General features: G+C 58.9%; 1 protein-coding gene across 1 annotated transcript in view; it reads left to right on the top strand.

The window, feature by feature from the left end:
- Positions 1–3076: 3076 nt before the first annotated feature.
- Positions 3077–11737, top strand: part of LOC306816506 (chromodomain-helicase-DNA-binding protein 8-like) — a gene marked incomplete at both ends in the record, with an annotated part of 49868 nt that continues 41207 nt past the window's right edge. The window contains 4 exons of the mRNA XM_079332940.1: positions 3077–3643; positions 4695–5075; positions 6928–7259; positions 9812–9926. Of these exons, the coding sequence (XP_079189066.1) occupies positions 3077–3643; positions 4695–5075; positions 6928–7259; positions 9812–9926 (1395 nt within the window). The remainder of the gene's footprint in view (positions 3644–4694; positions 5076–6927; positions 7260–9811; positions 9927–11737) is intronic.

Genomic DNA, 11737 nt, shown 5'->3' with positions numbered 1-11737 from the left:
GTTACCCCAGTTTGGGCTCCCAGTTAGTTTGGGGCTCCCAGTTGATCCCAGTTGGGCTCCCAGTTACCCCAGTTTGGGCTCCCAGTTATCCCAGTTTGGGCTCCCAGTTATCCCAGTTTGGGCTCCCAGTTATTCCCAGTTTGGGCTCCCAGTTATCCCAGTTTGGGCTCCCAGTTCTCCCAGTTTGTTCTCCCAGTTTGTTCTCCCAGTTCTCCCAGTTTGGGCTCCCAGTTCTCCCAGTTTGTTCTCCCAGTTCTCCCAGTTTGTTCTCCCAGTTTGGGCTCCCAGTTCTCCCAGTTTGGGCTCCCAGTTATTCCCAGTTTGGGCTCCCAGTTATCCCAGTTTGGGCTCCCAGTTATCCCAGTTTGGGCTCCCAGTTTGGGCTCCCAGTTATCCCAGTTTGGGCTCCCAGTTATTCCCAGTTTGGGCTCCCAGTTATCCCAGTTTGGGGCTCCCAGTTATCCCAGTTTGGGCTCCCAGTTATCCCAGTTTGGGCTCCCAGTTATCCCAGTTTGGGCTCCCAGTTATCCCAGTTATCCCAGTTTGGGCTCCCAGTTATCCCAGTTTGGGCTCCCAGTTCTCCCAGTTTGGGCTCCCAGTTCCCCCAGTTTGGGCTCCCAGTTCCCCCAGTTTGGGCTCCCAGTTATCCCAGTTTGGGCTCCCAGTTATCCCAGTTTGGGGCTCCCAGTTATTCCCAGTTTGGGCTCCCAGTTCCCCCAGTTTGGGCTTCCAGTTTGGGCTCCCAGTTATCCCAGTTTGGGCTCCCAGTTCCCCCAGTTTGGGCTCCCAGTTTGGGCTCCCAGTTCTCCCAGTTTGTTCTCCCAGTTCTCCCAGTTCTCCCAGTTTGTTCTCCCAGTTCTCCCAGTTTGTTCTCCCAGTTCTCCCAGTTTGTTCTCCCAGTTCTCCCAGTTTGTTCTCCCAGTTTGTTCTCCCAGTTCTCCCAGTTTGGGCTCCCAGTTCTCCCAGTTTGTTCTCCCAGTTCTCCCAGTTTGTTCTCCCAGTTCTCCCAGTTTGTTCTCCCAGTTCTCCCAGTTTGTTCTCCCAGTTTGAGCTCCCAGTTCTCCCAGTTTGGGCTCCCAGTTCTCCCAGTTTGTTCTCCCAGTTCTCCCAGTTTGTTCTCCCAGTTCTCCCAGTTTGGGCTCCCAGTTATTCCCAGTTTGGGCTCCCAGTTATCCCAGTTTGGGCTCCCAGTTCCCCCAGTTTGGGCTCCCAGTTCTCCCAGTTTGGGCTCCCAGTTCCCCCAGTTTGGGCTCCCAGTTATCCCAGTTTGGGCTCCCAGTTATTCCCAGTTTGGGCTCCCAGTTATCCCAGTTTGGGCTCCCAGTTCTTCCCATTTCTCCCAGTTTGAAATTTCTTTTTTTCCCCTTTTTTTTTTTATTTTTTAATTTATTTTTTTGGGATAAAAATCCCCAAAAATTTGGGGGGTGGGACAGTGGGATTTGGGGTCACTCAGGGGTCACTCAGGGGTCACTCAGGGGTCACTCAGGGGTCATTTGGGGTCATTTGGGGTCACTGACCCCTCCCCCCCCTTTTCTCTCCCCACAGCCTGGAGCTCCGGAGCCCCTCCCCCCACCTGAGAAGAGCCCCCCAAAAAACCCCCCAAAAAAACCCCAAAAATCCCCAAAAAACCCAAAACTTCAAATTCCCACCCAGGACCCCCCTAAAAAATCTCAAAAACCCCAAAATTCTCCTCCAGGACCCCCCAAAAAAACCCCAAATTCCCACCGAGGACTCCCCAAAAAACCCCAAAAATTCCCAAAAAACCCCCAAATTTCCACCCAGGACCCCCCAAAAAACCCAAAAAATCCCAAAAAAATCCCCAAATTCCCACCCAGGACTCCCAAAAAAATCTCAAAAACCCCAAAACTCCCCCAGGACCCCCCCCCCAAAAACACCAAAAAATCCCCAAATTTCCACCCAGGACCCCCCAAAAACCCCAAAAAACCCCAAAAAATTCCCAAATTTCCACCCAAGAACCCCCAAAAAACCCCAAATTTCCACCCAGGACCCCCCAAAAACCCCCCAAAAAAAACCCCAAAAAATCCCCAGAACTCCCCAAAAAACCCCCAAAAAACCCAAAACTCCCCCAGGACCCCCCAAATTCCATTTTTTGGGGTCAGGGACCCCCTAAATTTCCATTTTTTGGGGTCAAGTGTCTCGAAATTCCCAAATTTTGGTGTTTGAGACCCCCCAGGACCCCCCAAATTTTCTTTTTTTTTGGGTTCAATTCCCCCAAATTTTCCATTTTTTGGGTTCAATTCCCCCAAATTTTCATTTTTTGACCTCCCCTCCCCCGAATTTTCATTTTTTGATTTCTCCTCCCCCAAATTTTCCATTTTTTGGGTTCTTTCCCCCCAAATTTTCCATTTTTTAACCTCCCCTCCCCCAAATTTTCCATTTTTTGGGTTCAATTCCCCCCAAATTTTCATTTCTTTTGGGTTCAATCCCCAATATTTCCATTTTTTGGGTTTAATTCCCCCAAATTTTCCATTTTTTTTGTTTCCCCCCCCCAAATTTTCCAATTTTTGGTTTTCCCTCCCCCCACATTTTCATTTTTTTGGGTTCAATCTCCCCAAATTCCCATTTTTTAACCTCCCCTCCCCCAAATTTTCCAATTTTTGATTTTCCCTCCCCCAAATTCTCATTTTTGGGTTCAAATCCCCCCAAATTTTCCGTTTTTTGACCTCCCCTCCCCCAAATTTTCATTTTTTGGGTTCAAACCCCCTAAATTCTCATTTTTTTGACCTCCCCTCCCCCAAATTTTCCAATTTTTGATTTTCCCTCCCCCAAATTCTCATTTTTTGGGTTCAAATCCCCCCAAATTTCCATTTTTTTGGGTTCAAACCCCCCAAATTTTCATTTTTTGACCTCCCCTCCCCCCAATTCCCAATTTTTAATTTCCCCTCCCCCCAAATTTCCATTTTTTGGGTTCAAATCCCCCAAATTCCCAATTTTTAATTTCCCCTCCCCAAAAATTCTCATTTTTTAACCTCCCCTCCCCCCAATTTCTTATTTTTTCGCCTCCCCTCCCCCCTCCCCCCCTCCCCAAATTTCGGGGTCGGCCCCTCCCCCCACCATGGCCGACCCCATCATGGATCTTTTCGACGACCCCGCCCTCTTCGGCCTCGACCCCCTCCCCGACGACCTGGTGACCCCTCCCCCCGCCGCCCCTCCCCCCGCCGCCCCTCCCCCACCCCCGGGCGACGCCCTGGCCGAAGCTTTGGGGGCTCTGGCCCCTCCCCCACCCCCCCAAAACCCCCCAAATCCCGACCCGGAAGTGCTGAGTCAGGGAAATCCTTTTATGGGCGTCTCCGCCCCTCCCCCACCCGCCCCTTCCCCGGCCCCTCCCCCTCCCAAAATCGTCATCCTCAAAGCCCCGCCCCCTCCCGGCCCCGCCCAGGCCACGCCCAACGGCGGGAAAGTCGCCCTGGCCAAAATTTTAGGGGGCGGGGGAGGCCACGCCCAGCTGCGAGCGCAGGTGGGGGGCGTGGCCTGCGGGGGCGTGGCCGCGGGGGGCGTGGCCAAAGGGGGCGTGGCCGGGGGGGGCCGGCAGGTGAAGCAGCTGCTGCTGCAGCCCCTGAAAAGTGGGGGGGGCTCAGGTGGGACCCCCCTGAAAACCGGGCTGAGCATCTCACCTGCACAGGTGAGACTGGGGGGTGGGGCAGGGGGGTGGGGCAGGGGGGGGAGGGGTGGGGGGGGGACAGGTAAAGGGATTTCGGGGGGGATAGATGAGAATTGGGGGGGGTTGGGCGTGTCCAGGTGATGTTTGGGCGTGTCCAGGTGTGCTCAGGTGCTTTGTGGGTGTGTCCAGGTGAGATTTGGGCATGGCCAGGTGAGGTTTGGGCGTGTCCAGGTGAGATATGGGTGTGTCCAGGTGAGTTTGGGCGTGGCCAGGTGAGTTTGGGGCGTGTCCAGGTGAGATTTGGGCGTGTCCAGGTGAGATTTGGGCGTGCCCAGGTGATGTTTGGGTGTGTCCAGGTGCTGTGGGCGTGGCCAGGTGCTTTGTGGGTGTGTCCAAGTGTTTTGTGGGTGTGTCCAAGTGTTTTGTGGGTGTGCTCAGGTGCGTTGTGGGCGTGTCCAGGTGCATTGTGGGTGTGGCCAGGTGCTTTGTGGGTGTGTCCAAGTGTTTTGTGGGTGTGCTCAGGTGCATTGTGGGCATGTCCAGGTGCTGTGGGTGTGTCCAGGTGGGTTGTGGGCGTGTCCAGGTGTGTTTTGGGTGTGGCCAGGTGTGTTTTGGGTGTGTCCAGGTGTGTTGTGGGCGTGTCCAGATGCATTGTGGGTGTGTCCAGGTGCTGTGGGCGTGTCCAGGTGTGCTCAGGTGTTTTGTGGGCGTGTCCAGGTGCTTTGTGGGTGTGCTCAGGTGCTTTGTGGGTGTGTCCAGGTGCTTTGTGGGCGTGTCCAGGTGCTTTGTGGGTGTGTCCAGGTGTTTTGTGGGTGTGCTCAGGTGTTTTGTGGGTGTGGCCAGGTGTGTTGTGGGCGTGTCCAGGTGCTTTGTGGGCGTGTCCAGGTGCTTTGTGGGCGTGTCCAGGTGTGTTGTGGGTGTGTCCAGGTGCGTTGTGGGCGTGTCCAGGTGTGCTCAGGTGCTTTGTGGGTGTGGCCAGGTGCTTTGTGGGTGTGTCCAGGTGCGTTGTGGGCGTGTCCAGGTGCGTTGTGGGCGTGGCCAGCTGTCTCTAACCCCCCTCCCCTCCCCCCAGGCCGACTCCAAGCGCATCACTCTGCTCCTCCAGCCCCCGCCCACTTCCGGCCCCGCCCCCGGCCCCGCCCCCGGCCAGCGCCACGTCCTATTGGGCACCTTGCCGGGCAAGCTCCTCCTCCAGGGCGCCAAGGCCACGCCCAGCGCCCCTCCCGGGGCCACGCCCGCGGCCACGCCCACCCCCAAGGTCGTCACCATCCAGCTGCAGGTGCAGCCGCTGGGCGGGGCCACGGGAGGCCACGCCCAGAAGATCCAAGTGCTGCAGCAAGCCCCTCCCCCCGGGGGCGGGGCCACGGCGGTGGGCGTGGCCCAGGTGCCGCAGGTGGTGGGCGGGGCCGGGCAGAGATTGACGGTGCCGCTGAAGGTGGTGCTGACACCGCAGGTGAGGGGGGAGGGGCAGGGGGGGGGGGGCGGGGGGGAGGGGAAATGGGGGAGGGGCAGTGGGGGAGGGGTGGTGGGGGAGGGGCAATGGGAGGGGGAATGGGGGAGGGGCACTGGGGGAGTGGTCACTTGGGTGGTCACTCAAGGAGTGGTCACTCAAGGAGTGGTCACTCAGGGGACTGGGGACTTGGGTGGTCACTCAAGGAGTGGTCACTCAGGTCATGACTCAGGGGAGTGGTCAGTCAGGGGAGTGGTCACTCAGGTCATCACTCAGGGGAGTGGTCACTCAGGTCATCACTCAGGGGAGTGGTCAGTCAGGGGAGTGGTCACTCAGGTCATCACTCAGGGGAGTGGTCACTCAGGTCATCACTCAGGTCTGGTCACAACCTTTGGTGTTTATGGTCACTCAACCCTGACCTTGATGGTCAGTCCTCCACACTGGTCACTCAACCATGACCTCGATGGTCACTCCTCCATTCTGGTCACTCAATTCCAACCTTGGTGGTCACCCAACCCTGACCTTGGTGGTCACTTTCCCTTCTTGACCACCCACCCCTGACCTTGATGGTCACTCCTCCACACTGGTCACTCAATTCCAATCTTGGTGGCCACTCCTCCACACTGGTCACTCAACCCTGACCTTGGTGACCACTTTCCTTTCTTGACCACCCAACCCTGACCTTGGTGGTCACTCCTCCACATTGGTCACTCAATTCCAAACTAGGTGACCACTTCACCACAGTGGTCACTCAACCATGACCTTGATGGTCACTTCACCACACTGGTCACTCAATTCCAACCTTGATGGCCACACCACCACATTGGTCACTCAATTCCAACCTTGGTGGCCACTCCTCCATACTGGTCACTCAACCATGATCTTGGTGACCACTCCTCCATCAACCCTGACCTTGATGGTCACTTTCCCTTCTTGACCACCCACCCCTGACCTTGATGGTCACTTCTCCACACTGATCATTCAATTCCAACCTTGGTGGCCACTCCTCCATACGGGTCACCCACCCCTGACCTTGGTGGTCACTCCTCCACGTTGGTCACTCAATTCCAACCTTGGTGGCCACTCCTCCACACTGGTCACTCAACCATGACCTTGATGGTCACTTTCCCTTCTTGACCACCCACCCCTGACCTTGGTGGTCACTTTCCCTTATTGACCACCGAATCCTGACCTTGATGGTCACTCCTCCACACTGGTCACTCAACCATGACCTTGGTGGCCACTCCTCCATACTGGTCACTTAACCCTGATCTTGGTGGTCACCCACCCCTGACCTTGATGGTCATTTTCCCTTCTTGACCACCCACCCCTGACCTTGATGGTCACTCCTCCACACTGGTCACTCAACCATGACCTCGATGGTCACTCCTCCATATTGGTCACTCAATTCCAACCTTGGTGGCCACTTCACCTCACTGGTCACTCAACCATGACCTTGGTGGCCACTCCTCCACACTGGTCACTCAATTCCAACCTTGGTGGTCACTCCTCCATACGGGTCACCCACCCCTGACCTTGGTGGTCACTTTCCCTTATTGACCACCGAATCCTGACCTTGATGGTCACTCCTCCACACTGGTCACTCAATTACAACCTTGGTGGCCACTCATTCACACTGGTCACTCAGCCATGACCTCGATGGTCACTCCTCTACACTGGTCACTCAATTCCAATCTTGGTGGCCACTCCTCCATATTGGTCACTCAATTCCAACCTAGGTGACCACTTCATCACACTGGTCACTCAACCCTGACCATGGTGGTCACTTTCCCTTCTTGACCACCCACCCCTGCCCTTTCTCTCCCCCCTCCCCTCCCCTCCCCTCCCCCAGGCCGCCGCCTCCAGCCCCTCCCCCTCGCCCAGCGGGCTGTCGCTGGTGAAGGTGCTGCCGCCCCCCGAGCCGGCGCCGGCGCCGCGCGGCGCCGCGGAGGAGACGCGGCGCCTGGAGCACCAGAAGAAGCAGGAGAAGGCCAACAGGATCGTGGCGGAGGCCATCGCCAGGGCGCGGGCGCGCGGCGAGCAGAACATCCCGCGGGTGCTGAACGAGGACGAGCTGCCCACCCTGCGCCCCGAGGAGGGGGAAAAGAGGAGGAGAAAGGGGAAAGAGGAGAGGCAGAGGAGGGGAAAAGGACAGGGGAGCAGGAGCAAAGGGCGTGGCAAGGCCAGGTGAGTGTGCACAGGTGTGCACAGGTGAGGGTGTGTTACCTGCCCACCCTCCGGTCCGAGGAGGGGGAGAAACGGAGGAGAAAAGGGAAAGAGGAACGGCAGAGGAGGGGAAAAGGACAGGGGAACAGGAGCAAAGGGCGTGGCAAGGCCAGGTGAGTGTGCACAGGTGTGCACAGGTGAGGGTGTGGCACATCCCGCGGGTGCTGAACGAGGACGAGCTGCCCACCCTGCGCCCCGAGGAGGGGGAGAAACGGATGAAAAGAGGGAAAGAGGAACGGCAGAGGAGGGGAAAAAACCAGGGGAGCAGGAGCAAAGGGCGTGGCAAGGCCAGGTGAGTGTGCACAGGTGAGGGTGTGGCACAGGTACAGGTGTGTTACCTGCCCACCCTGCGCCCCGAGGAGGGGGAGAAACGGAGGAGAAAAGGGAAAGAGGAGAGACAGAGGAGGGGAAAAGGACAGGGGAACAGGAGCAAAGGGCGTGGCAAGGCCAGGTGAGTGTGCACAGGTGTGCACAGGTGAGGGTGTGGCACATCCCGCGGGTGCTGAACGAGGACGAGCTGCCCACCCTGCGCCCCGAGGAGGGGGAGAAACGGAGGAAAAGAGGGAAAGAGGAGAGACAGAGGAGGGGAAAAGGACAGGGGAACAGGAGCAAAGGGCGTGGCAAGGCCAGGTGAGTGTGCACAGGTGTGCACAGGTGAGGGTGTGACACATCCCGCGGGTGCTGAACGAGGACGAGCTGCCCACCCTGCGCCCCGAGGAGGGGGAGAAACGGAGGAGAAAAGGGAAAGAGGAGAGACAGAGGAGGGGAAAAAACCAGGGGAGCAGGAGCAAAGGGCGTGGCAAGGCCAGGTGAGTGTGCACAGGTGTGCACAGGTGAGAGAATAGACAAGTGAGGGTGTGGCACAGGTGTAAGACAGACAGGTGAGGGTGTGGCACAGGTGAGGGCGTGGCACAGGTGAGGGCATGGCACAGGTAAGGGTGTGGCACAGGTGAGGGCGTGGCACAGGTGAGGTTGTGGCACAGGTGAGGGCGTGGCCCAGGTGAGGGCATGGCACAGGTGAGGGTGTGGCATGGACAGGTGAGTGCAGATACAGGTGTGGGACAGACAGGTGAGGGTGTGGCACAGGTGAGGGCGTGGCACAGGTGAGGGTGTGGCACAGGTGAGGGTGTGGCACAGGTGAGGGCGTGGCACAGGTGAGGGTGTGGCACAGACAGGTGAGAGCACAGGTGAGGGTGTGGCACAGGTGAGGGCGTGGCATGGACAGGTGAGAGCACAGGTGAGGGTGTGGCACAGGTGAGGGTGTGGCACAGGTGAGGGCGTGGCACAGGTGAAGGCGTGGCACAGGTGAGTATGCAGATACAGGTGTGGGACAGACAGGTGAGGGCGTGGCACAGGTGAGGGCGTGGCACAGGTGAGGGTGTGGCACAGGTGAGGGCGTGGCTCAGGTGAGGGCATGGCACAGGTGAGGGCGTGGCATGGACAGGTGAGAGCACAGGTGAGGGTGTGGCACAGGTAAGGGCGTGGCACAGGTGTGGGACAGACAGGTGAGGGTGTGGCACAGGTGAGGGCGTGGCACAGGTGAGGGTGTGGCACAGGTGAGGGCGTGGCACAGGTGAGGGCGTGGCACAGGTGAGGGCGTGGCACGGACAGGTGAGAGCACAGGTGAGGGCGTGGCACAGGTGAGGGCGTGGCCCAGGTGAGGGCGTGGCACAGGTGAGGGTGTGGCACGGACAGGTGAGAGCACAGGTGAGGGTCATTTATGGTCATTTTTGGGTCATTACTGGTCAATTTTGGGTTTTTCAGCAGTTTGGGGTCACTGATCTTACAGTGGTCACTCAGTGGTCACTCAGTGGTCACTCAATGGTCACTCAGTGGTCACTCAGTGGTCAGTGGTCAGTGGTCACTCAGTGGTCACTCAGTGGTCACTCAGTGTCACTCAGTGGTCACTCAGTGGTCACTCAGTGGTCAGTGGTCACTCAGTGGTCACTCAGTGGTCACTCAGTGGTCACTCAGTGGTCAGTGGTCACTCAGTGGTCACTCAGTGGTCAGTGGTCACTCAGTGGTCAGTGGTCACTCAGTGGTCACTCAGGGTCACTCATTGGTCAGTTGGTCACTCAGTGGTCACTCAGTGGTCACTCATTGGTCAGTGGTCACTCTGGTCACTCAGTGGTCACTCAGTGGTCACTCATGGTCACTCAGTGGTCAGTGGTCACTCTGGTCACTCAGTGGTCACTCAGTGGTCAGTGGTCAGTGGTCACTCATGGTCACTCAGTGTCACTCAGTGGTCAGTGGTCACTCAGTGGTCACTCAGTGTCACTCATTGGTCAGTGGTCACTCAGTGGTCACTCAGTGGTCAGTGGTCACTCATGGTCACTCAGTGGTCACTCATGGTCACTCAGTGGTCACTCAGTGGTCAGTGGTCACTCTGGTCACTCTGATGTCACTCAGTGGTCAGTGGTCACTCATGGTCACTCAGTGGTCACTCATGGTCACTCAGTGGTCACTCATTGGTCAGTGGTCACTCATGGTCACTCTGGTCACTCTGTCCGCAGCACCATCACTCCGGTCGTTGGTAAGAAGCGGCGCCGTCCCGGCAGCTCCGACAACTCGGACTCGGAGGCGCTGCCGGCGCCGTCCCCGCGGCCAGAGGAGGACACCTGCGTGCAGGTGAGCACACCTGGGCAGGTGAGCACACCTGGGGACAGGTGAGACAGGTGAGCACACCTGGGGACTCGGAGGCGCTGCCGGCGCCGTCCCCGCGGCCAGAGGAGGATACCTGTGTGCAGGTGAGCACACCTGGACAGGTGAGAACACCTGGGGACAGGTGAGACAGGTGAGCACACCTGGGGACTCGGAGGCGCTGCCGGCGCCGTCCCCGCGGCCAGAGGAGGACACCTGTGTGCAGGTGAGCACACCTGGGCAGGTGAGGGGACCTGGGGACAGGTGAGACAGGTGAGCACACCTGGGGACAGGTGAGCACACCTGGGGACAGGTGGGGGTACCTGGGGACTCGGAGGCGCTGCCGGCGCCGTCCCCGCGGCCAGAGGAGGACACCTGCGTGCAGGTGAGCACACCTGGACAGGTGAGGGGACCTGGGGACAGGTGAGACAGGTGAACACACCTGGGACAGGTGAGACAGGTGAGCACACCTGGACAGGTGAGACAGGTGAACACACCTGGGGACTCGGAGGCGCTGCCGGCGCCGTCCCCGCGGCCAGAGGAGGATACCTGTGTGCAGGTGAGCACACCTGGACAGGTGAGCACACCTGGGGACAGGTGAGACAGGTGAGCACACCTGGGGACTCGGAGGCGCTGCCGGCGCCGTCCCCGCGGCCAGAGGAGGACACCTGCGTGCAGGTGAGCACACCTGGCACAGGTGAGGGGACCTGGGGACAGGTGAGACAGGTGAGCACACCTGGGACAGGTGAGACAGGTGAGCACACCTGGACAGGTGAGACAGGTGAACACACCTGGGGACTCGGAGGCGCTGCCGGCGCCATCCCCGCGGCCAGAGGAGGATACCTGTGTGCAGGTGAGCACCCCTGGACAGGTGAGACAGGTGAACACACCTGCGTGCAGGTGAGCACACCTGGACAGGTGAGAACACTTGGGACAGGTGAGCACCAGGACAGGTGGGGGTACCTGGGACAGGTGGGGGTACCTGGGACAGGTGAGGGTACCTGGGACAGGTGGGGGTACCTGGGACAGGTGAGGGTACCTGGGACAGGTGGGGGCACCTGGGGCAGGTGGGGGCACCTGGGACAGGTGGGGGCACCTGGGACAGGTGGGGGCACCTGGGACAGGTGGGGGTACCTGGGGCAGGTGAGGGTACCTGGGGCAGGTGAGGGTACCTGGGACAGGTGAGGGTACCTGGGACAGGTGAGGGTACCTGGGGCAGGTGGGGGTACCTGGGGCAGGTGAGCACCAGGACAGGTGGGGGTATCTGGGACAGGTGAGGGTACCTGGGACAGGTGAGCACACCTGGACAGGTGGGGGTACCTGGGACAGGTGTGTGCATGGCCAGCTGAGCTCAGCCAGCTGTGAGTGTGGCCAGGTGAGGTGGGTGTGCCCAGGTGCTCTCTCAGGTGTAGCCCAGGTGCTCTCAGGTGTCCCCAGGTGTACCCAGGTGTATCTCAGGTGTATCTCAGGTGTCCCCAGGTGTACCCAGGTGTGTCTCAGGTGTCCCCAGGTGTGTCTCAGGTGTGCTCTCAGGTGTGCCCAGATGTCCCCAGGTGTATCTCAGGTGTATCTCAGGTGTCCCCAGGTGTACCCAGGTGTGTCTCAGGTGTCCCCAGGTGTACCTAGGTGTATCCCAGGTGTATCTCAGGTGTAGCCCAGGTGTACCCAGGTGTATCTCAGGTGTCCCCAGGTGTATCTCAGGTGTCCCCAGGTGTGCCCAGGTGTGCCCAGGTGCTCTCAGGTGTCCCCAGGTGCTCTCAGGTGTGTCTCAGGTGTCCCCAGGTGTCCCCAGGTGTCTC

Source organism: Erithacus rubecula, assembly GCF_903797595.1.
Source record: "Erithacus rubecula genome assembly, contig: scaffold_636_arrow_ctg1, whole genome shotgun sequence".
In the NCBI taxonomy this organism is placed as follows: Eukaryota; Metazoa; Chordata; class Aves; order Passeriformes; family Muscicapidae; genus Erithacus; species Erithacus rubecula.
The sequence above is the reverse complement of the archived record's forward strand: the minus strand, read 5'-3'. Positions and strand labels throughout refer to the sequence as shown.